At 38.7% G+C, this 26,373-nt stretch overlaps 1 protein-coding gene across 3 annotated transcripts in view; it reads left to right on the forward strand.

Annotated features, from left to right (window-relative positions):
* Ecr (ecdysone receptor) overlaps positions 1–17,373 on the forward strand; it is a 150,852-nt gene extending 133,479 nt beyond the window's left edge. For all 3 annotated transcript variants that reach the window (XM_033340771.2, XM_076625533.1, XM_033340774.2), the window contains 4 exons: positions 9,072–9,490; positions 9,655–9,912; positions 10,167–10,542; positions 10,794–17,373. In XM_033340771.2, coding sequence (XP_033196662.1) covers positions 9,072–9,490; positions 9,655–9,912; positions 10,167–10,542; positions 10,794–11,038 — 1,298 coding nt within the window. In that variant the 3' untranslated portion in view covers positions 11,039–17,373. The remainder of the gene's footprint in view (positions 1–9,071; positions 9,491–9,654; positions 9,913–10,166; positions 10,543–10,793) is intronic.
* Positions 17,374–26,373: the final 9,000 nt, after the last annotated feature.

Below are 26,373 nucleotides of genomic sequence, written 5' to 3' on the forward strand. Positions count from 1 at the left end.
CAGTAGTCACAGTGGCTACTCCGGTTCAAGGATAAATCCTATCCGGTGCTAGCGGCCAATGTCACGCTCAGCTGGACCGGTGGTTGCAATGGAAACGTTGGAAATCATCACGTTCCATTAACTTCCATGGTAGTCGACGAGCGCTGCTGGGAAAACGATCGTTTTTATCGATATCGGTCGCTTTCTGACTCTACTGATTCTCCTGGTGAGAGTCGAATGGACATTTTTATCGAGGGACGAACGATTAGTTGTTATGATTTCTTACAGTAGCTTCGAGTTGGTCCGATTCATTTTTACATTAAACTACGCGTTACTTTCGTGGTGGCAATGGATTGGAATGAAAGAAATTGATGGTGAAAAATTGGAACGGGAACATAGGATAATACTTTGCTAGCGCGTTTCCTTTTCGAGAAAATCGATTTTGAAAATCGTGGCGCTTGGCGCTCAGCGACGTAGCCCAGAAACTTTAAAGTCGACTTCGTCCATAACGGCGCGACGTCTCGTACAAAGAAAACTCATTCCACGCTTTTGATTCAATTTTGTGCAAAGAATTACGTCGCATAGAAACGCCATAGAATGACTTTTTGTCAAATCTACAAAATTTAATTTCGTATATATTTTCACGAAGAAAAAGGGGCGTTGTTTTTGGTTGGAAACCTAATTAAGCGACTGTTGAGAGGATGATCTCAGGATACCATTGAATTCGAGCGGTATGGAGAAATTAGCGTGAAAAATAAACGAAATTTCGAAAGCGGAAACCAGAGTTGGCGGAACGAGTATTTTCGACGGAATCTGGGAAGACGAAGTGGATTAAAGTCCTGTGGCTGAAGTTTCAACATACTGAGCGGCCCACCGGGAATACGAAATGAGTTTTCGAGGCCTTCGAAGTCGTCCACGGTTGCGTAGGATCATTCCAACGAAAATAAATTCGTCGTCGGTGATTCATGGATTTCCTGTGCGCGCTTTCTGCCCTCCCCTGTTGTCTCTCTGGTCTTCCATCTCGACTTTTTCCAACCTACACAGGCAAGACAATAGACTGTGCACAATACATCCTAAACTGAACCTCCTAAATTTATCTTCAACTTTAGACCAAACTAAGATTGATGGCATTTTTGGTAAATTGGAGGAAAATCGTCAATTACACAGCGCTGAAGCGAAGCTAGTCGACTTCATCGTTTGTTAATTTTGCAATTTTGTCAACTGGCTACGCGATTAACGTTTAATCCTTCGGAAACAAACGCTCGACGTCTATAAATCCACTTAACGAATACAAAAATGGCAAATCGGGATGAATTTAAAAAAATAATGCTTACTTTTACCGTTTCATGATTTTCCAAAAATTATTCGAATTCCTAAAAATGCATGATCTATCAAATTTCTATGAAGAATTATGAAATTTCACGTAAATACATAGATATCCTCGTTATTCTTTATTTTACAATGTTTAAGTTGCTAAATGGCTTTTTCCGAGTGGCCCTATATATAACTAACGGAGAAAGATACGATTATGATCGCAATAGAGAGAGCAATGGAATATTTTTTCCATGCAACTGCACCCATGTTTATCTTGGGATTACGAGGATGGTCGTCGCGTGTTGGTCTTGTCTTTTCCCTTTGTTCCCAGATCTTATCAGATCGTATACCGTGACCGGATATGACATCTATTAGTTACATGCGCGTGTATATGTCATGCAGAATGGAAACAGAGATGGGTGCCGCCATTTAAAGGGACTCGAGGGTAGGGCAAGGCCGCATGCACTCCTGCTTCTGATGATTTTGCAACGTGTCAGGTTAGGAGTGGCTCAAACCACCATTTCTAGCCCTTTCGAGACGATATTTTTTTTAATAACTTATACATTTATTGATTTATTTGGCACGTTTAAAATTTTAACAAGATGGAAAGTGAAACTTATCTATAGTCTACGCCATATTTTGATTTAAACAAATCTAACCTAATCTAACCTAAACTAACCTAATACTAATTCCACATTCATAACAGACGTGAAAATAAAAGACATCTAGGAAAGAGAAAAATTATATAAAAACGAATGCTCAAATGAAATGAAAATGAAAGACACGTACAAATTTGGATCTATCGTATTCTCAGTAACATAATCTAAACCTAATTTAACCTAATATTAATTCTACATGCACAACGAACGCGAAAATAAAGGTAACATGTAAAAATCGGAATAAAGGAATATTCTTTCATCTCGACGGAAATATGAACGCTGACAAAAAAGAACTAATTCGAATGTGGAGTATTCTGAGAAAACGTAATCTAATAAGAGTAGTATAACACGCAAATTTCATAATTCGTCTGATATTATTAGCCATAAAAGTCGCTAGGACGCTGAAGTCGCGTCCCCCTGGTGCGCGCGATGAATTTTAACGTGGAAAAGAAACGCAGTACCCGTGAAATGTGACGGGAATGAAAGAGAAGCCGAGGAGAGAGAGACGCGTTTTGTGTTCGCGTGCTACGGCCGGATTTCGCAGAGACCTGAATGATAGTCAGCGGCGTTAGAGCGATGTGCCGCTAGTCGTCCATCTTGTCCTAGCGTCGTAGTCACTTCGTACTCGATCTTCCTATACATCTCTCATATTTCTGTGTTGCACAGAATGAAGGAACCTAACCTAATCTAACCTGGTATCGGTTCTACACAACAAACGCAAGAATAAGCAGAACGGCTAAAAATGAAAGAGAAATATTACGTAAAAGTCTGTTCATAGACGCTCACCACCAACTCACAACTGGAAAAAGAAGTTAATTTACGAAACAGTTATCCTAATTAGCTTATTCGCCTTGCGAACATTTTTTTGTAAATAAGTTTACAATTCTAATCGATGAAAATTAGCGATGATTAATCGCCAGTCTGAGACTTAATGCTTCTAGAGTTACAAGGCCTGCGTATGCTGTTCTCTATGTTTTTGTATTATTCTGCACTTTCAGATTGATTGGTGGAAAATGAAACTTTGTCAAATCACGTAAAAAACAGTTTCGGAATTTTACTTTTTACCTGCCTCCACACGCTGTCCTAGCATACGCCCTACAAATTTTAGTAAAGAGAAGATAACTCTAACGAGCGAAAAATTCTCTTCGAAAATCCTCCCTTTTACCAAATAAAGGAATGCCTGTTCTCCTTACTCGTCTCCGTGGCATGTAAGCCCTGAAAATTCATAAAGCCAAACAACAATGCCGTCAGCGCAATTGGTTCGTCTAATCTGGCCAAAGTCCCTCGTAGAAGCTCGGTGTGAATCGGAAACGGCCAAAAACCGCAATGAATCGGCGTGTTCTGGGCTGTCAGTGAACGAGAAGGAACTCAATCCCAGCACGGTCTCGTCGTTCTCCTTTCCTCGTGGATGGTTGGGAGGAAGCGAGGCTCAGCTGCAACAAGCAGTGCTCACTGGCCCGTTTTAGCTTTCCTCTGTTGGCAAGAGCGACAGCGCGGATCGGTTGAGACGCGAGCAGGCGAAAGGAGAGACGAGAGGGAAAGAGGAAGGAGGAGTTGACGAAGAAGAGAACGAGGTAGAGGGGCAGAGGAGAGGAAAGAGAGGAAGCTGACTGCGTGAGAGGAAGAGAGAGGCGAACACTCGTTGTCTGTTAGGCAAGCTAGCAGGATCGAGAAGGACGCGTGCAGAGGAACGTGCGCGCGTGTAAAAGAGGTACCTGCGCGGTTACACAGCCAGGCATCCAGCCAGAGTCAAGGCCGCTCACTGCTCCGCCGTGAGAGAGCTACTAACCAGCACGGAAACCTTGCTGCGTAGAGTATAGGAGGCAAGCCACGTCGTATAGCGGCTATGTCGAACCGAGTACACTTGCTCTGTGTCCCCTAGATTCTGGAGAAACCGACTACGATCGGGTTTCCTTGGTCATTTACTGTGTTTGCCTATGTCTAACGTTTTAGATGGTATTTGGACACTGGCTTTTTACGTATTTTTCGGCAGATCTGTTTTTTTTATAGCAGGAGAGCCAGCCACCTTGTATGCTATCTGTGCGCGCGCGCCCCCTCACCCCCCAAAGAGGAAACCGAGTCCACTTGGATTTTATCTGTCCTTTACTCTGTCTGTTTGTGTTTGCTATATAGAAAAGATTGAATTTTTAGGTATTTTGGGACAGATTTGGTTTCTATGTAGGTAATATTGAGCTGACGTCCTCTGAATTCTGAAGAAACCCACTACGATTCAGCTTTCTTGGCCATTTACTGCATTTGTCTCTGTTTGACGTATAGGAAAGCCTTTGGAGACTAACTTTTTAAGTATTTCTGGGCAAGTTTATCCTTTGTGTGAGTAACTTCTGCTTGATGTCCCCTAGATTCTGCAGTAAGGTACGGTCGGGTTTCCTCTAGTTTATTAGGTTTGCCTATATCTGGATTTTTATGTGATTTATGGACATTGGATTTTTAGGTAGTTGCGGGCAGATTAGTCGTTAATTTATGCCCTCTGGGTAGAATTGTTCTTGATTTATGCTTTCTTTTCTCTTTTTTCGACAGATTTATTCTGGGACAGATAATGGGGAAAATTTGGTGACGATTATAATTAGGGTTTCTGGATCTCAATGTTTGCAGGTTTAACAGTTTTTAAGATAATGAAAAGCTCGTTGCTAATCTTTCTGGAAATTTCTTCTTTTAAGATTGATTCGAAATTTGATCATTGCAAAGATAGCTTTCTGTAGTCAAGATCCTCAAAGATTGTGTAATAGATAGGTCGATGGCAATTTCTATGGTACATTTGCGCTCTGACGTGAACGTTCAATGTTAACTGTATTCAGTCTGGTAGATACTGTAGCTTATGAAATCTACTTCACCGTAAACTGTGCAGTTTCCACTACATTTTATACTTTACAAGCATCCTGCAGTAGAAAGTGATTTAATCATGATTAAGTTTCTCCATAGTTGCAAACTTTTAAACTTCTTAGTTACTTAAAAATTACTTTTGGAAAATATTTGAGATTAATCCTAGTTTAATGATCCTAGTTGTCTATATTTATCGTTTCAAACTTCTCGACAACTCAACAACTTCTCTAGAGAAATATTCAACAAAATATTCGCCGCAATAAATAAAAATTAGAAATTTAATAATAAACGTGATATCGAATAGACTATAATACCCGTTATTACTGAGATTCTAGGGAATTTCATATAGCGAACACTAGCCAATTTTCGTCCGGCAAACGAAGAATTTCGAAAAGCAATTTCGCGTTACAAGTTTGAAATAAACTTCTAGATGAGTTCACTGTGCCACTGCATGTATGATCAAGTCGCTGTGGCACGTCGGAGCTTCAGGGTCTTCGAAACTCTGTTTAGGAATTCCAGGAAGGAATCTAGAACGTTTGGTATTACCAAATAAACGAACTCCGAGTTTCATCAAATTTTGTTCATCATTCAAATTCTAAACGAGTTTCAAACTACTTCATACGAATCTTCATACGAATTTATCGAAATTCCAAGGAGAAACGTAAGAAATATAGGAGGTATAGGGAATTTTAAATAGGGATCGACGTTTTGTTTTATATTCAGGAAACGACCAAAAAGTCATTGCCATACGAACTCCCAAACTGTTTAGTCACACTGAGAAATTCCAGACTCTTCCTCGGTCTCTAAATTCCCCATCTTGCACTCTATAAATATACAGGCTTGGTGGAAAGAAGTCAGTGTCAAGGTCAGCGGCAAGAAAGCTGCCTTGCTATAAAAATTCTCGCATATTTTTTCGTATACTTCAAATATTTCAAGTTCTAATGTTTTATTATTCGGTAACTGATCTTTCGAAGTGATTCTAACCTAAAAAGTAAATCAGTTTTTAATGAATATTCTAAGGTTTAAGGTTAAGAAACTTAGTTTTAAAAGAAACCTTCTTATTAGGAGATTAATTGCTACGTTTTGACCACAAAAACAGCAGATTTTCGTTAGATCCAAAGAAGTTTTATAACTCCATTATTTTTTACTAGATCTGTAACAGCGATATAAAGATATAGTTCATACGAAGAACTTATTACGAGTAAACTAACTCCTATTTTGATAGCTCGTAACGAAGATTTAGATCTAACAAATTTAGCAACCAGATCTTCTCGAGTGATTCTTAAATATGTTAATTACTCCATTCTTAATTCATTCATAGACGAATATTAAATCAAATTTAGTCTGCGAGGTATTGTTCGAAAATCTAGGGATATTTTCATTTTCCACTGAATCCCGGTACAAGCGTCGATTAAATTGAACCAACGTTGAATTATATTTTGACAACATCGCGGAGGAAGAAACTATCAAGAATACCAGCAAGAGCGAACCAGTGTTAAGTAGCGAGGAAACCTGTTTGGGGCACTGAAACGAGAAGCCTGCTCGCTCTACATAGAATCGTTATGTGCTACTTGCTAATATGTACACAAACCAGACGTTGGTATCAGTTTTGTGCCAGTGTCAGGTCATACCGGTAATTTATTAGCCTGCAGTTTCTCCCGTGCGTCCAGATCTCTGGATCTAGTTCCTAGAGGATTGCCGCGAACTTCTCTCGCCAAGTTTCACCGATTTATTACCAGCGAATCATTTTTCAGACGTTCTGCAAACCGTAAGAACTGTACCAACTTCATGATAAACTAGACATTTTCAGATGAACGTTTTTTATTTGATTAATGACAGTTCCCTCATTCAGACGCACTAATTAAAATGTTGCAACGGTATATTCCAAGTATAAAACGAAAGGGAACTAACGTTGTCCATTTGTAGCGAATATTTATAGTAAAATTGCTATGGATATTATAAGCTAGGAGTTTTTAATATTATCCAATATCTGGAAAGTCTAGTCGACGCGTAGCTACGATCTAGTTACTTTATTTCGAAAGATACGAAACCTTCAAGCACCCTAGTTAAATTTCCAGAATGTATGAATCGAAATGTCACATGTTACAGGAAATTGCTGAAAAATTCAAATCTAAAGTATCCTTAATACCGCCCGATTTAGTAACTTTTTCGAAAGATACGAAACTTTGAAGAACAGCCCGCTTAGATATTAAGAATTAACGAACCAGAATATTGTATCGCGCGGAAAAGTGTCAGAAAATGTTTCCTAAAGGCAGAAACTCATGTGAAAGGCAGGAAATTTATGAGAAGAGAAAGAAAGTCTGGAAGAAAGCAAAAAGATGAAAAGAAGAGGAGAAATGAAGATATCGGCAGCGAAAAGATTGCGAGTTGAGATGAGAGGACGATGAAGAAGGGGTAATAACCGAGTGACCACCTAGCCCGGTCAGTGTCTCAGTGTTCCAGGCGGATGTTTTCACACTGATCAGTACTTCCGGGTGATCTGAGGAACCCGTCTCCAAGCTTCTCGTCGCAGAATCAGTAAGAAGGAGAGAGAACACGTTCGCTTTTCGCAACAGGAGAAAATCGAAGCGACATTTCCTTTCTCGGTCTCTCGATCGATGAACAACTCGGTTACTTTAAAGGAAGGCTCAGGAAGAAAAAAAATGCAGCTTCGATCGTTCCATATAATATTCAATATTTAATTCTCAATATATCATTGAGTCTGATATTTAGTCTGAGATTAGAATGTCATGTTACTTTATAATAATTATATTACATAATTAGTGATTTTGTATTTTAAATTCTGTATAGAATCCTTGTAAATTCTTCAGCCTCTTTCATGTGTTTTTTTTAAAAACGCACAGATTTAGAAGCGTTAGACAAGAAATAGATAAAAAATTGTGACCACTGTGGATAACCACAAAAAGGAATAAAACGTTGTCCAGTGACTCGAACTATTCTGACTGTTTCTATGAAATATCCTCTTGGATTCGGTCGCGCTATTAGACACAATAATTCATTAGAAGCGTTATTTTAAGCAGAATTAAATTACTTCCACCAAAATTATCCATAGCATGTATAGAAAATTAAATAGTCTGGTCTTCGAATACTGCATACTTCCAACTTACACTGCAACCCATGATATTGATCAGAATCTAATTTTGGTCATGGTACCAAATTATTCAACAACAATTGTACATTCTACGTCTCGAAGAATAATTATCGTGGTACTATTCTACTTGTTCTATTAGTGGCACTGTAAATCGAGTTCCCGTTGAGGCAAAAGCCACGCGGCGCTCGATTCCGCCTCGCTAGAGGAAGGCGCGTGCGTGCAGAGCGCACCGCGTACTTTCACCGACCGTGACTTCTACCGCGCGGCGTTCCATTCGACAAGTTTCACGGATAAAGGAGGTAATAGAGGCGATGTCGCCACGTAGGTTACTGGAACCCGCTTGCTCGCGGCCGAACGAGTCACGGGCGTTACACGCGCGCACCAGCCGCGGCGTAACGCGCCAAGTAATCACCGGAAACCTCGCCAGGAACTCGTCGTCGACGGATCAAATCACCTCGTCACCATCGAGTTTGTTCAAATCGAGAGACCTTCAATTTTTGGCTTGTTCGAGTCTTAGTCTAGGCCCATTGCAAATCTTTGATCGGTAAATGAGATTTTTTTTTTAAGGTTAGGTCCATGTAAGGTTAGGATAAAATAATATTTTGAGAATACAGGTTTTCATGTTTCATAGTATTTTTTACGAACACACTGTTACGTTCCTTGGTTTACGAAGAGGATAATATTTTTCCAAGAATCTGTTTTTATTTGAGAAACTTCATTCTTCTAAGATTCTTCTAGATTTTAATGACTTCTGATTAGCGAATGAAGATTAATCAGAATGTTGGCAAGCAATTAGAAACTGAATATCTAAGGCGTTCATGGGAACTACTCGGAGACTCACCTATTTATGGAACGCAGAGATCGGGTTACTGATGGAATTTAGGACAACAGGGGCATCATATTACCCCTAGTAGCCAATATTTTTGGGTATTAACGACCAGTGTGTAACACATGACCAAATAAACTCTTACTCAACCGATATATAAAAGAACCAGTAATTTTACAGCAACCTACATTGGAACTCAGATCCTAATGAGAAACCGGAATTTCTTAATGAGAATCAGCATTTTCATAACAATCTTTGGTTATTCAAATTATTCTTCAATCGTAACCTCAAATTCTAGCAAGGAACAATTTCTAATCTAGTTTGCAATATCTGTTTGCAGGTAGGGACGAGCTGTCGCAGCCTGGCTCTTTGAACGGTTATGGAAGCAGTGGTGGCGGAGGTGGTGGAGGCGGAGGGGGCGGTGGAGGTGGCGGCAGCGACGGCTGTGACGCCAGGAAGAAGAAAGGACCAACCCCGAGGCAGCAGGAGGAACTGTGCCTGGTCTGTGGTGACCGTGCCTCTGGTTATCACTACAACGCACTGACCTGCGAGGGCTGTAAGGGTTTCTTCCGGCGCAGCATCACCAAGAACGCGGTATACCAGTGTAAATACGGGAATAATTGCGAGATCGATATGTACATGCGGCGCAAATGTCAGGAATGCAGACTGAAGAAGTGTCTGACAGTGGGTATGAGGCCTGAGTGTGTCGTGCCTGAATACCAATGTGCTGTCAAACGCAAGGAAAAGAAAGCACAGAAGGTAAGCTGTTGACAGTTCATCGTCAAACGATATTAAGCCATTAAGGATGAAAGGGTCTACGTTTCTACACGTTTTCAAAATAGGCCATTTCATATTCAACATTTAATAATAGAGAGATGTCTGTGTAGTTCAGGATCAATCAGGAATGGGTCGTTTTGTTCCAGGAGAAGGACAAGCCGAACAGTACAACGATGAACGGTTCCCCAGGCAGTGGGATACGCAGCGATCAGATGGGAGTGAAGATTGAACCAGCAGAAGCAGAATCGTTGTCCACGTCTGGTAGCAGCGGTATTCTAACGCCGGTCAGCCCCTATGGCTACGTGAAACCGATCAGCCCGGAGCAAGAGGAGCTGATACACAGGCTCGTGTATTTCCAGAACGAGTACGAACAACCCAGTGAAGAGGATCTCAAGAGGATCACTGTAAGTAGACACGGTGAAAATGCTGCAAATCATATCTGAGTAGACTAAAGATAACTTGTTAAGTGTAAACTGTTATAGTACTGGAAAGTTGCTAATGGAGAATTAAGGATAAGAAATTAAATGAAAGCTATCATTCGGTGGTCTCTAATATAGTCTTAATGCTTTTTTTGTGAAAAGAAAGATCCTCAAAGGAACTCGCAAGAAAAAAAAAGGACGATGAACTTAACACTATAATTATACCTATTTTGTTCCAGAATCAGCCCTCAGAAGGAGAAGACATCAGTGATTATAAATTCAGGCACATCACCGAGATCACGATCCTGACGGTACAGTTGATCGTTGAGTTCTCGAAGAGGCTACCTGGCTTCGACGAGTTGATGCGAGAGGATCAGATGGCCCTGCTGAAGGCCTGTTCCAGCGAGGTGATGATGCTTCGAATGGCGAGGAAGTACGACGTGCAGACGGACAGCATAATATTCGCCAACAACCAGCCTTATACCAGGGACAGTTACAACGTGGCAGGCATGGGCGAGACGATTGAGGATTTGTTACACTTCTGCCGGCAGATGTACGCCATGAAAGTGAATAATGCCGAATACGCGTTGTTGACTGCCATTGTCATATTCTCAGGTACGTATACAATCAATTTTTGACCACCCGAATCTTGGATCTGGACAAATTTCTCGTCACTTCGGTCAAACATCATCAAACATCATCAATTCACGAAGAATTCAGTCAATTATTTATACAATACACAGGATCATTAGGAACACCTTCGGACTAATACTCACGCAAACACAACTAACCTAACATCAGCCTCATCAACGTTCACGAATATGGGCCCAACCTACAAAGAAAAGAATCCCCCTATTTTCTTACAGAGAGACCGAACCTGCTGGAAGGCTGGAAAGTCGAGAAAATCCAAGAGATCTACTTGGAGGCGTTGAAGGCTTACGTCGACAACAGACGCAGGCCGAAGTCCGGCACGATCTTCGCGAAGCTTCTGTCGGTGTTGACCGAACTGCGGACCCTCGGCAACCAGAACAGCGAGATGTGCTTCAGTTTGAAGTTCAAGAACAAAAAGCTGCCAGTTTTCCTCGCTGAGATCTGGGACGTGACACCCTAGTTCCCCCGTAGCCGATCCCCGTCGGCTAACACCGTTGTTGTTTCATCGCGAGTCCGCGCAGCGTCCGGAGTGATGAAGCTGACAGAGCACAGCATCATCGACAGACGTGGAACGTGGACGTGCAGAACCTCCTGTACTAGTGCACCACCATGCCACTGCCTGAGTAATAGACCGCCGGCGTCTTTGAGTAGCACCGGATCGTTCAGAATTCGCTTCTCACCTTCTCTGCGCTCTGCACCGGCCTCGTGAGGGCTGCAGGAGAGCTAATTTCGGCAGTGCTAGTTGGAGCTAGATGCGGAGGATGATACATAATACAAAAAGTCAGGAAGAAGAAGGCAGTGGCGAGGCACCCAGGCTGTGATATGTAGAGACAGTACAGAGACTGTAATAAGGAGCTACCTACAGTTATGTTATTACTATATCCTCTACCTGGCTACCCCCGGAATCGATATGTAAATGTATAATGTGTAATTGTAATAAGGTAAAGAAGCGGGCGCGTTGTAAGAGCAACCAAGCGAGTACGAGTGTAACCAGAGGAGCTAAGAGACAAGAATGTGAGAGAGAGTGTGTGTTTAATTGTATGCGTGTGCAATTTTCGGCTGAGAATGTGACTGATCACTACGAGATAATCACGATGATAAACGATTGATGATAGGATACAATCGCACTCCTTGTATTTTCGTGCGAGCAAATAAGGGTAGAGAGAGAGACGAGGTAGGCCCGGCCGGCTGTTGAGCAGCGACCTGGCCTGGCCGACACACGAATCGAGTGCGATGTAACGAAGAAACAAAAATAATAATGATGATGATGATGAAAAATAATAACAAACCATACGATTATACATAATGATACCATAGAGTCTATATCACAACACATAGCATAATAATATATTGCTAGCATGTACATTGTTTATACGTGGAAAGAGAAGTTCGAAGAGAGAGTGGTGGTTGAAAAGTTGATCGTTGAGTGATGATGGTGGAAACAATTTTTTCCGCGACGAATAGGTATATATTCAGAAGACGAGGCTTGGCATTTGCGCGCGTCCGGGTTTTCTTTTTCGTGAACTGGCAAGGGAAAGGGGCAGGAAAGGAAGGAAGAGAGAATTAAAAAATGCGTAGTAGCAATGTAGGACGTTAAGTAAAGTAAAAGTAAGCGAGGCTAGTTGGTAGTAGGTCGTAGTAAGTCAGTGAAGCTAGGCTAGGTGACCGAGTTCAAGTGCAAAGCCTTGTGCCTTCAGCAGCGGACATCGGCTCACCGACAAAACGAAAATATGAAATTTAACCGTCCGTTTTAATTTTTTAATAAAAAAAAGATGAAAAAATCAACAAAATCAAGCAAAATATTAAGTAAATCTTGTGCAAACGTGGGAGAGAAAGTTAGAGTGAGAGAGTCAAGAGCGAAAGAGAGGGAGTGACTGAGATGGGATAATTAAATTGCGTTTAGACGGAGAGAAAGATCAGCATGTAAGAGTGAGGGAGTAAATGAACAAAAACATTGAAGAGAAAAGGGTGAGAGCTGATTTCGCGAGAAACTGACAGAAATTGGAGAAAAGGATCTTTCTAAAGGAGAAACATGGAACAGGGTCGCGCCAGATCAGCTGGAGACGGAATTTGGTTTAAGGGGGTGACGATACGCTTCGACACGTTGGGTCTACAACAGCCTAGCCAGACCCTGGGACATACAATGCTAGCATAAAAACACACTTTGATTGCTGAAGGAGGCTGGATGAAGTAGCACTGAGAATAATCAGAGGACATTCAGCTGGCTCATACTCGAACCGAGAGTGACAGACACACGTACACACCACGTACACGCGCGCACGCACTTGGTTTCACAGGAGAATCGGTAAATTTGAAAAGACACAGCGCATGCACACAGACACCAATGTGAGCCACACTGTACACTAAGATTCTCAATGTTGTAACACTGTAACTCTATGCTATTAACTGATCGTACGCAGTTGTAATTTCGTAGTAAGTTAAATGAGCAAACCAAAAAGAAAAAAAAAAGCGAAAAAAAAGATAAATAACGTGCGTGCAAAATTTTGTCGAGTCTAGAAGAAAAGAAGAACAGGTGATCGAACTTGACAGGCGATTTACGTTTGGCGACGAACATCTGGATAAAAGGATGACGAGAAAAATGAGACTGGATACATATAGAAGGACACGAGGAAGATTTACTAGTACATCGTCTAGAGCAAAAATAGAAACATCTTAGAGACACAGTGTTTTACTATTATACAATTATATGTTGAACGATGCGAAAAATACAAGTGGCACGTTACTATATCGAGGTAATATCGTTTTTCTCCGATCTGGTCGATTTGGGGCTCGAGGAGGGTTTCATGTTCGATACTCGGGACTAGTTACGTGACCTAATAATCACCACCAATAGTCACGTCCATTAGGTTACGACATCCTTGTTGCCTCAGATCGAACTGACACGGACAGGGACAATCGACACGTCCCATCGAATCTATGATGAAAGATCTACAAATTAATGCCGTAAGGCATACACTGCCACACCGCAGAACAGCGTGAAAAGAACCTAGTGCTGGCTAAATGCGAGACAGAGCTACTGGAAGCTGAGAAAAAAGATATCCAAACCATCGTCACCATCGCCCATCAATGTGATTGTTGCTTCTACATTGAAGTAATTCACATTGTTCTTCAAAATCAATGAGATGACACCTTTAGGAACTCGGTCAATGACTCAGACCATTGCTGCGAGCCAAATTTGGATATTTGATTGGATCTGAAAATGACCAATTGGTTACCAAATTTGGGAACAAAAGGATCACGGTCTATCGGTATAATTGGATGAAGAAATCTTTAGAACAAGTGGCTCCAGCAATGAGTAGAGGCTGAGGGGCCTTGTATAGAAACACCAGACACATTTGCACACACCTATACACCGCATTTGTTGTATCACGAAAAAAACACCAAGTGGTTTTAGACATCGCCGTTTCTGCTATAAAGTGAGAATGTGATGGGAACAGAAAGATTTTCTTGAAGTACGATGACATTGCCTATTGTATACATCTGTAAAGTAGCTAACAGTCATTGACTCGTGGTAAGAAGCGTGTTTGAGAATCCACGGGTCGATGATGAATTAACACGTTCGTTTGGACTCTAGAGTCCTTACAGAGTTAATATTTAAGCGTACTGCGACAGCTTGTAAAATCTACTCCCTTCTGATTATCAGTGGAGACCCTGCAAAGATGTTTCACTGAGTTAAATCGCCATTGCTGAAGACTTGTAAAGTCGTTCTCTCATACGTAAGTGTTGTATGTATGTAGACTGATGTTTAGTTGAGAATTGGGATCAACTTCGGTTAGAATGATCAAGCTTTGACCAGACTACGTTACTTGTTTCTTGCTATGAGCTTTTCCCATTTATCGAACCTTGCTCATTATAGTTTCTTTTTAACTTGTTAATTGAGAATTTTTTTTAGATATAATGTCTTTATCTAATCTTTTATTTTGATTTTTTTTTTGCTATGTATGGTCCACAATTATATATCTCATTTTTTTTTTTTTAATATAATTCGGTATCTTTATAAAAATAGTATGTTTATTCAAAATCGTGGTTTGGGTTACATTTATACCTTTAATCTTCCAGCTTTAAAAAACTTGGTGAACAGGTTAATGGAACATACTTAGCTACCAACCGTACCTCAAGAATTTTTCAGACTCTTCTTTCATGGAACTTGATTGCTTTCAACAGAGAAAGCAAAGAAAGTATCCTAACAGATAATACCGTTAAAATTTCAGAGCTTGACCATTCACAATCGGAGAAAACAATTGCTCCTTGGACTCCTGGTTCAATACCAAAGCGAAAATCGTGCAATAAATGAAATCTGTGGTGATCAGTTTGCTAGATGGGAGAGCGGCATGGCGGAAATTAAATTCTCAGAATGGAGATCCCTGTACCTTGGAGCGCAGAAAAATCGTCACGGACCGTCGACGGCAGGTCGTCATCGACACTCTTTCGTTTGTAGCGTCTAGAGTCACCCTCGAATCCCCGAGGGTCTTCCCCGTTGCGCGAAGAATCTTCGCCATGATTCCCGACACGGTGCCTGTGAAGTTCGCGCGGCAACCGTCAGATGGCGGCGTTGAGATATGCATCTCGCCTTAGGCGACGTTTTCTCTCAGCCGGACGTGTTTGACGTAAAAAGATCGGGCGGGAATCAAGGTGAACCGCATCCTTCGGCGAATCAGAAACCGGTCACACGTTACTCCGTGTGTAAGTGTGAGCTGAGAAGTGAAAAGAGAGAAAGATAGAATAAAAGAGTCAGAATGCAAGGGAGTATGAGTGGAGGGGCGACGAGCGAAGAAGAGAGGACACACACAGGTACACACACATACAGAGCAACACAACCGTGCACATACACGCATACACACACACACACACACACACACACACAAACACACATACAGAACACTTTGAACGAAAGAAAAACTAGATGCAATTCTACGATCACTGCCAAGGGCGTTAACCGTCGACGTCGATTTCTCATTGTCTGAATGTGTCGTAGTTGTCGTTTTTCTCGAACGCTGCTGCAAAATGGTTCAACAAAGTAGTCATGACAGAGTGGAGAAAAATTGGAGGATTAAGAACAAAGGGGAGACACACTACTACTACCACGCGCGTCATTTGGCGACATCTAGAGATATTATAAGCGATTAACGAAAACGAGATAATGAAAAATGCAAAAAATATATATGTATATATTACGTTACATACATCTATATATTATATAGCGCGTTCGCTCGAGTTTTCTGACGATGTACGAGCGAACGATTTGTTCATGATACTGCCAAGCGTAGATTCGAGTTTCTGTGTTTTTTAAGGGACAAACTATAATACTCCTTTTAAATGTGTCGAGCCACACTTATACTCCACACCAGCACGTATGCGCGCGCACACGGCACACATACAGAGACACACATACACCCTACACTAGAAAGATTACACACGCTGATTATGTACCATATGTATGCGCATCGTGCCGCAATCTCTCTTGTCTGTCTGTTTATCCAACCGAGCACCCTGATCTGTCCGTTTCTCCTCCTATGTGTCCCTTTTGCCTGTCCCTACACGTATGTAGATGTTTGTAGAATATTCCTGATTCTGGATCGTAATCACGGTGACTGATGGAAGGAATGAGTTGAGAAATTATGTCAAGGTTTTATTTGATTATTCATTGGAAATAGCTGTAATTTGAATAATGGATTTTTCAAATTAGGAAAATAATTGGTAATAATTGCTATCGTATAGCAATTAGTAATTAGTAAAGTGGTTACGCACTGAGTTTTTAAAAAATACGCAATTTTGCTAAGTAGCAGAAGTAGGTAGGTTTATTGTATGGTAATATTGGCATTGAATTTTAATTTTTCACAGATTTTTTTTTTTAGTAACGTTAGTGTATATTAATAAGGAGAATGTTCCTTAAGAAAGTCTAAAAATCTGTGCAATGGAAAAATGTGCAATGTGAAAATCTGCAGAATCTAAAAATTGTTAAATCTAGGTTATATCGCGAAAGTCTAGAAATTTATAAATCTATGAAGTCTGTCAAATCTGAAAAGTGGGAAAATATATAAATAACAGTTTCATAGACCGCATTTGTTACAAGTACAAAACAAAGGAACAGTGGAGAATAAATACAATCTCCATGATCTTTCTAACCATAAAGTTCGCTTGTCAGCGAAATTGAAGTTCTAGTAAGAAAGCGCCCGGCGTGTCCTTCTAACCTCCACCATGAACACCACGTGTTCAGTTGGGGGCAATCAGTCACCATGAATTCGTAACTTGATACTTGTACGTGAGATGTGAAACGACTCTGTACAGTCCTTGTTCGTAATTAGCCGACAGACGGTTGAGATACGGTATTTTCTTATTGGAGGCAACGTTCGGCCCTGCGAGAGAAAGCGAGAGTATGAGTGTAAGAGAGCGAGAACGAGAGTGTAAGAGTGCCACAGTGAGGAAGGTTCTTGTTATTAATCGCGAAGATTAAGAGAGAGAGAGAGAGAGAGTCGTTCTAATTTATTGGAAGCTGTAGAAAAACGATGAGAAATGAAGAAACGGAGGAAGCTTATAAGCTGAAGATTATTATAAATAAAGTTAAATGATTATACTTTGTTATGGTAGTTTGATGCATTATTTTTCTGGGTTTGATAATAACGTCGACGGCAACGATATTCTCCGCCATCTTTTTTTTCTGTTCTCATCCGTGGAATAATACGATTTATATTGTACATAATTGTTATTTGTAAAACGAGAGAATGTGAAAGAGGCAGAGAGAAATGTAAGGAGCCCTGAGAATTTTTATCGAAATTTATTGCCTTCGTTTTTCACCCCTTCTGGAATTTTTGACTAACCCTTTTTGGACCAATTTCACGAAAAATGATATAAAATTCCAAATTTCATTGAAAGGTCCTGATATTATTTTGAAAATTATAGCGTAGAAATTCTTTGTGAAATTGATCCTCGTATTATTTACTAACAAATCGAAATCTGGGATTTTTCGTATTATAGGAAACATGCTTTTCTGCAATTTTAAGAAATTTGCTCAATCAAAAAAGAAAAATAAATAAGAAAAAAAAATAATAACTAGCGAAGGCTAATCTCTAAGAAAGATCTGACATTTATTTGAAGAGAATTTATTTATGACGTAAAATTCGTGCTTGAAATTCGAGAAGGAAAACAATTGTGGCGGTAAAACGGCAATAAGTCAGTGTTGTATAAGAACTTCATATAAGATCACTATAACAAAGTATATGCACTATCATTTCTAACAAGCGACTATAACTGCAACCATAAACGACTAACAAAATTTTCGGGGCTGCCACTACTAACACCAAACGTACAAAAATTTTCATCACGCGTATCGACTATCAACCATTGCTGTCAACAAACCACTCAACAATTGATTTATTATAATTTATTATAAAGAAACAACAAAAAAAATAGAATAACATCGCTGCTAGGCATATAAGAAGAACAGCATAGTGATGGTAAAGCGTGTGGAAAATGGTTGAGAACAGGATTAGAAAAATGACGCGATATGGTGAAAAAATAACTGTGTATAGTACTGATGATCGTACAAACTGTTGGAAAATTTTTTAAAACGAGTACCGTCATTGTTTGTCACTGTAGGACCTGCCCTCGTCGGATGTGCACCCGGTCGACTTACTACTACTACTACTAGTACTACTACTACTACTACTACTACTACTGCTACTACTACTACTACTGCTACTACTACTACTACTGCTACTACTACTACTACTACTACTACTACTACTACTGTTACTGTTACTGCTACTGCTACTACTACTACTACTACTACTACTACTACTACTACTACTACTACTACTACTACTGCTACTACTACTACTACTACTACTGCTACTACTACTACTACTACTATTACTACTATTTATTACTATTATTGCTCCTGTTACCGCTGTTATTATTATTATTATTATTATTATTATTAACACTTAACACTAACATTTGTATTTGTATCACAGAGAATGCACGCGGATACACACATACACAAAGAAAGAACGCGTACACATACAAAGAAAACAAACACGTACGATCGATCGATCGCGAAAAGGTATAGTTGTCGTTGGATGATATGGTTGTCTCGATTTGAAATTTTACCTTCGAGTTTTGCGGATGAAAATACATATATCTCCGCGATAGAACTATTAAAACGCGGTTGGTGAAATTGAAATAAAATTAAGTACGGTCGATATAATTTATAGTTGGTCTCTAATCGACAATAGTTAGCACTCGGAGTTGTTTCAAGTTTAATATTAGGCCGCAGCTAGCCATTTTTGATTGGAGTAACGTATCTGGAATAAGTATGGTTGAGAAAATGTACAACTATAGTTAATCGTTAATTATAGTTACTGGGCTCTAAATCGAGCGTGGAATATAGTTGAGCGCATATAATTCGATTTAAGTGAGAAATTTTTTAAACAAGCAGTTTATTCAGAAGATACGTAACTATAGTTAACTATTAACTATTGTTAGACAGCTGCATCTCGGGTGTGAATTATAGTTAAACATACATAATTGAATTTAGTGCGAAATTTTTTATCTGGAATAAGAAATTTAGGAAAATGTGCAACTATATTTAACTATTAACTATAGTTACTTGGCGCCAAGAGAAGTGTGAACCATAGTTGGACGCGTGTAATTCGATTTAAGAGAACATTTTCTGGAATAAGCGATTTATCGAAAAGACACGTAACTATAGTTGACTGTTAAGCATAATTACGGTGCTCTAAATCGGGTGCAAAGTATAGTTGAGCGCATAGAATTCGATTTAACAGGAAATTGTCTGCGTAGATCAAATCGCATTATATAGATGCAAGTATAGTCGTTTCCTCGTAGTTCGAACATTTCCATCAACTATACTAATCGTTATTGTTCGTGTGTATGTGATATTTTTACCGTCGAGGGACGTTTGCGATCGGTTAACGTTTGATTTCGAACCGCGTAATCGATATTCGACGATGATTCACTATAGTCAAGAACTATACTAACGACTATATACCATCGATCATCGTCAGCCTTGAAAACAGTATAAAATATTTCATCGTCGAGGACCGAAACGGATTTCACGACTATCGAAGCAAGTATATGCTGCCACTACCAACTATATTAGAAATTTTACGACAACTATACTAGCTTTTACAAAATCGAGCTACGAGCACATGCGTTTTTTCTTAGCTTGTAAATTCGTCTCTTGACTCGAATCTACGTTTTACTAGTCGTAAGAGAAAAAAAGAAAAAATTTTTAGTCCTCTCAACTATATAACTGTATCAACTCGAACTCGATCGATCGTGCTTCACATGATGTTCAAAGCTGCGTGCGCTTGTTCGATAAAAACATACGAAGAGCAAATCTCAAGCGCGTCTCGTATCTTCTACTAGCAACTATGTAACGATAATTACTATACATACTAATCGTAACGTAACGAAATTATTGTTAAACCGAGGATTCGGGGTGAGATGGTAAAAATTAAGTCGAGAGCAAGGATGGACACGTAGGATTTTGGCTATCCAATTTTTTATCATTTTTTCTATTTTTTTCTTTTTTCACTTCTTATTTTCATTTTTAAGTAGGTGTAAGCGCGTGCATCGAAAAGAAACGCGAGAAAAAGAAAGCCGTGGCCTGTTAGACACTCGACTGTGTCGGCCATATTGGATTGCGAGACTTTAACGAATTGGTGCTTTGGAATGTATTAGACTGAAAAAAATTATTGTTGTACGTTTTAGTAGAAAACGATAAAAAAAAACAAATCGCATACTAACGAAGAAATCGAGAAGAACAAACTTGACAGGAGTTCTTTTGCTCCGTATTCGATTAATAATTAGTGAAATATTATTTCTATTTGGAGCGTTTTATATATATACAATATATTATATATTCGCTAGGTTGCACACAGACAAACACAAACATGCTTACACACACACATACACAGACACACATTTACATGGTATTTTGCGTACAGTGATGGGAATCAAATCGCCTTTGTGATCGGACAGTTGTTTGTAAGAAAGCTAATTTAAGAAATTATCGATAACACGATGTCGCTGTCACAGGCGCCATTTTAAAATGGCGGACATCTTCATATCGGTGAAAGAGGGATAAAAGTAAAAATTAAATTAAATTTAATGATCGAATTTGCAGGGGCACTCTGCGTAAACATTTGTGATTCTAGTAGGTTAGATTTGTTAAATTCGATTGTATTTCGAAATTCTTTTTAGAAGCGTATTCGCGTTGAAGGAAAACATTTCTCGTGGCGTTGTTCCTCATTTTCGACGCTCGAAGCGTTCCCGCGATACGTTCGAACGATTTGCGTGGGAACTTTCGAATTTGCTTGGAGTCGACGGTTTCTTAATCTCGAAATTTTCGTGTTTTCGGCTGTAGGAATTTTTTTAATGGGACGCCCGAGCCAAGAAAAGATTATGTACATAAAAAGAGAAAGAAAGATTTCGGTAGACGAGTGTCCTTGAAAATTGTTTGAGGTTAGGAACGCCGATTCGTGCAAAACTTTTCCGCGTCGTTGCAATTTTTTGGTGTTATTCGTGGAACGTGATAGCAATTACAAAATTATTAATTAACTTTCAACGGTCCACTGGTAAAATTTTAGTAGGCAAATTTTCGATTAGTCGAATTTTTATCGAGTTACGAATTTGTTCGTTTGTGATTAAAGAAAAGAGATTCGTAAAAGAGGGAAAAATCATTTTCGAGACGGATATGTTCGCGTTGCGATTCCCAACACTAACCTCACACGTGTGTATACAACATATAAACGCGCGCGCGCGCGCGCGAAATTAACAAAAATGGCAAGCGATACTTTGTATGTACAACAATTAGTAGTTCTGTTCGAACGGAACTGAGCGTGGACGAGTGTATGTATGCGTGTATGCGTGTGTAGAGAGTGGTTGAGATTGGATGATAGGAGAGAAAGGGACTCGGCGTGCACTCCGCCCAGAATGAGCGGAAGGAAAAAGAAAAACAACGTGGAAGATGAAATATAATGGAAAAACTACTTCGTCGCGCAGGTGCAGGGAGATTTTTTGTGAATTGGCAATGCGGCGGTGCGGTTCGTCTTAATGCGCCCGTGTGCGTTTAATAGAAGTTACATGACGTAGATATTTGATAGGCACGTGCGAACAACGTCCCAGTCTATCTGATTTCGCGAATTTTAAAATTTGGCAGAATGAGAAATCAGAGACTTAAAGATTTGAAAGAAATACGTCGAGATTAAATTCCTTAGATACATTATAGGTAACTAATGGGATTACAGAATAATTTGTATGGTATTTTATGAATGTTTGAAAATGTTTGAAATTGTGGGGAATTTTGTAACTTTCATATTCTTGCAAAACCGAGAACCACAAATTTAAAAAATTGTAGAAGTAAAAAGTTCCAAAATTGCAAATTCATAAAATGATGAAGATGCAAAATTATGAAGTTACAACATTTCACAAATTGCCAAGTAATTCTGTAATTTCGTAACATTGCTTTTAAAAATCCCGGGATCGATAACTGAAACTTACCTATAAAAGTAGTTGCAATTATATGGACTGTGGCGCCAGGAAACCTCTTCGAATATCCGAAAAATGTAACGCCCAAGATTTCCAAAATACAAGAAAAAGAAATAAGGTTAAAAGATAAAAATTCTTCGATAGAAGAATAATTTTCTAGGAACAATTCGGATATTCTTAACGAAGCTGGATTCCCCGATGTTCGCGCCTGTCTAGTAATTTACGCGTTCTCCGCAATGGACATGGTGGAGCCACATGTACATCAACAATATTATATTCTAACGATTACTAATTAAATAATGTACAATAATTTTAACGATTGCTAAATGATGATGAATAACGATGATAATGATGTCGATGAAGTCTTTAAGCATATAATACAGTGTTGCACGATGAAAATGATGGAAAAAACATATGAAAGATAGTAAATGAAAAGAATGAGAGTGAATGAGAGTGAGAGGCGACGAGGAAACGCGAATCCTGAATGTATAGTTACAAAAACCGAGCGACAGATGTTAAAGACGAAACCGGACGGGAGGAGCTACGAGATAATGTATCTGTCTTTTAAAAATCGATGTGTATTTTTTGCGAGGAAACGAGGCGAGAAATATATTGGAGAAAGAACCGAAGACCGTTGTTGCCAGTTTGTGTTCCACGGGGCTGACTCCTTTTTCGAGTTAGTTGGTATCCCTGACGTTTAAAGTTCTTAATAATTCGAGAAATTATCCGAAGAAAAACTAAAAAGATTTATGGAAATTTATTTTGGTTTTGTAAAACTCTTAGCTTCGTTTTTATTTAAGGTTTAGAAGTATCGTGCAATTTTAACTCTATTTTTGGGTATTCTGCGAAACTACTATAGGATTACAAAATTATTGAAATTATCTTTTTGCGAAGAGATTATTTGATTTTGCTACTTGATTCCTAGGAAACCAAAAGGAAATTTGTTACTGTTTTATTTGAGATAAGTTATTTTAAAGGAATGAAATAAATGCCACGAGATCAACTCAAATAAACTTCCATCTTTTAAGCAATAGTTAATATCGAAAGTGCCCCCTAAGCAATGATTCGAGAAAGAATGGCTGAGAACCACTGGCAACGCGCGGTTGCCAAGTTGCGCCGCGCGAACAACGCTGTTATCAAGTAAGTGCGATAATTCTGTCGGTTTCTTTAAAAAATAATTAACAATCATATAACAGAGAAATATAAAAGTATTAAATTAGAAGAGGAAATTATTGAAGGTTCATTGCAATTTACAAAATACCAAAAGGTTTAAGCGAAGAAAGTAAAAAAAACCTCTTCCGAAAATAATTTTGGAATCATTCGGGTATAAACCGATGTCAACGACGACTCTGTCATAGTGGTATTCTATCACAATTCAATCGTCAGAATTTTTGCACTTGCCCAAGATTTAAGAATAGAAAGAATCCAGAATTTTATGAACAAAACTCTGAAGATCTCAGAAGATCTCCGTTTTATTCTGAACTCGAAGTGTCCCAAAACGAACGACTAAATGGAAAACAGCTTTTATTCAAAGAGGTATGTAGTTAGCTACATACAAAATACATACAAACATTACGAGTCAATGTTTTTGGGACGTTCTCGAATTCTATATAGTAGGAATTAAAAACGTGCAATTACGTCACGTTATACGTGTAAGAACAAACTTTTCTTGCGGTGTTTAATGAAAAACACGCAAGATCGATCTTCGAGTGGTACAAAGTTCGAGTGCACCGATTTTTTGAGAAAATGACAAATTTTGTTTAAGGTTTGCTTGTTTCACAAATTTCATTTATCATATGCAATACTGTGAGAGTCATAACGAACGAGGAGAATGTCCCTCTTTATTTCTGATTTTGAGGGAAATCTGCCATCCTTTCTGAAACGTTAATTGTTTCAACTTGGATTTCGAAAATACACAATTTGGCAACAATCTCCAAATCCAATAAAACACAAATCTCAACATTTCTTTAAGAAATAAATCTCGAAAGATTTTAAAGAAACTTCGATAAAAGGAGTTCAAGTTTTAAAAAGATGGAACTTTAAAAGGAAGCCTTTCGTCAGTTTTGACCAAGAACACAGTAATTTTACAAAATCGTCCCGGAAGAGCGATTTCAAAACGAACGTGCCCCACATCCAGTACAACAATAGAGAACAGAGACAAGGAAAGAGGGCGCTGCATGATTTCCACGTTGAATTCTAACCTAAAAAACTGCACCAACAACAAAGTCTATTGAATCGTTAAAGTATATTTATTTTTCCTGGAAAAAGAAAGATCCAAGAAACGTTGAAAGTTTATTTTAATAACAGAGAAGAAGTGCTAGAGAAAAGAAGACGAAGCTATTTATTTTTCTTACACAGTATTGCAAAGCCTTTTCATGGGATAAAGAGAAGCGATGGGGGGAGCGTTACATATGGCGGACGACGAGGGGCAACAATTTTGTAATCGATGATTTCTCAGACGATTGGCGATAGAAATGCGTTTATTATGTAAGAATAAGAAGGCAGGAATAAACATAAACGTAGAATGCGTGGTGTGCGAGTGAGAAGGAGAGAGATAGAGAAAATCACAGAAGCCATAGAGTTCAAAGAGAGTGCATTGTGTACATATAAAAGAAGCAGGGACGAAGAATCGCGAGACGAGCCGTGAAATACAGAGGGTAACCGAACGACACCTTTGTAAATTAGCTTTGTACATTGTATCCCCACCTCCCTTGTTTCTTTGTTTCATTGTTGCTGCATAAACCATGGAGGATGTCTGCTCACGTTGAATCTCTTATACAGGGTGATGCAAAAATCTTTATACATAGGAAACATTTTTCTGACAGTGAAAATTATAAAGAGAATGTTCGATATACAAATCAATACAAATAGAAAAATTATAATAGTAATATCGTGCGTGTGGAGACCTTTGCGTCACATTGTATACTTCGTATTTAACTCACATTCGTCCCTCATTTTCCTAAAATAATATTTTTTATTAATTTATTGGTGTCAATTTGAGTTGAGGTAAATAGTTAGAAACTGGAAAATTCTATTACTGCAAAAATGGAATTTTTGTAAATTTAGACCGTGTTAATTTGACAGAAATAATAGAAATGCCCCGATAGTGAAAAGATAAGTAATTATAAGCTGTAAAATTCCTTGATCAGAAATGAAAGGAACAAAGTTTTCGTAAATTGACACAAGGGACGAATGGATGTTAACAATTCCCATTTAAGCAAAAAACTCGCAGGCAGAGGTATAAGTAAAAATGAATATTCTTTTTAACAGAAAGAAAACAAAAGGAAGTAGTTCGCCTAATTTTAAAGTCTTAATAGAATTATTTCTCCAATAGTTTCTTTAGAGGTTAGATTCTATTGAGACGCCATGTTTGCTGGCCATCTTAATTTTCTCATATTACTCACATCCGTAGCGTTTAAAGATATATTAAATATGGACAGAAAAAAGATATGAGAAGTAGACGAAGAACTAAAATTGCTGGCAATTTCAAGGATTTTATCAATCGTAAATATATTTTATTACTTGTACATTTCCGTGAAATGACAAATCGAAATATGAATACGAAACAGGACGACGGATTTACTTTGGTACTTATTTCGCGAAAGATAAAAAATAAAAGTATCGTCTATTGTCGACGGTTTCCATCTCGTGACTCTGTTATGTATATAAATATACATATTGCATATATACATACATACGTACATACATGTATATAAACATATATATTTTTCTGGGGTAAAGAGGGAGAAAGAGAAAAAAAGAAAATGGAGAAAAAAGAATAATAACTGCAAAGACGTATCCGACCTCGTGGACGCAATAAAAAAATTTCACTATAAATCGATTATGCATGGGCATCAGGGTGTAGATTAATAGGAGAAAGCGAGAGAGAAAAATGTAAAGAGATGACTATTTTTTTGAGAGAAACATTATAATAGAGGAAAACGAGAGCTTCAACGAGAAGCAAATTGGGAATTTCAATTTTCTCCTTTAGTTTCTAGTGTTTATTTAACATGTTATTCTGCCTGTGAGTTGAAATCAAATTCGAGAAAGCTTGAAAGAAAAACAATTTTTCATGAATTATATATGTTCCCTGATTGAACAATGAATTGTTTTGCACTAATTATACGTATATTCGTAATTGCAAGATATAGAACTATATATGATTCGTGAAGTTAATAATGGCGCGAAATTTGAGTGCTAATTTCATTGAAATTTTAGATTTCAATGGAGGTATTGAAATAAACTCAACAAATATTAAAA

This window comes from Bombus vancouverensis, chromosome 16 (assembly GCF_051014615.1).
Source record: "Bombus vancouverensis nearcticus chromosome 16, iyBomVanc1_principal, whole genome shotgun sequence".
Lineage (NCBI taxonomy): Eukaryota > Metazoa > Arthropoda > Insecta > Hymenoptera > Apidae > Bombus > Bombus vancouverensis.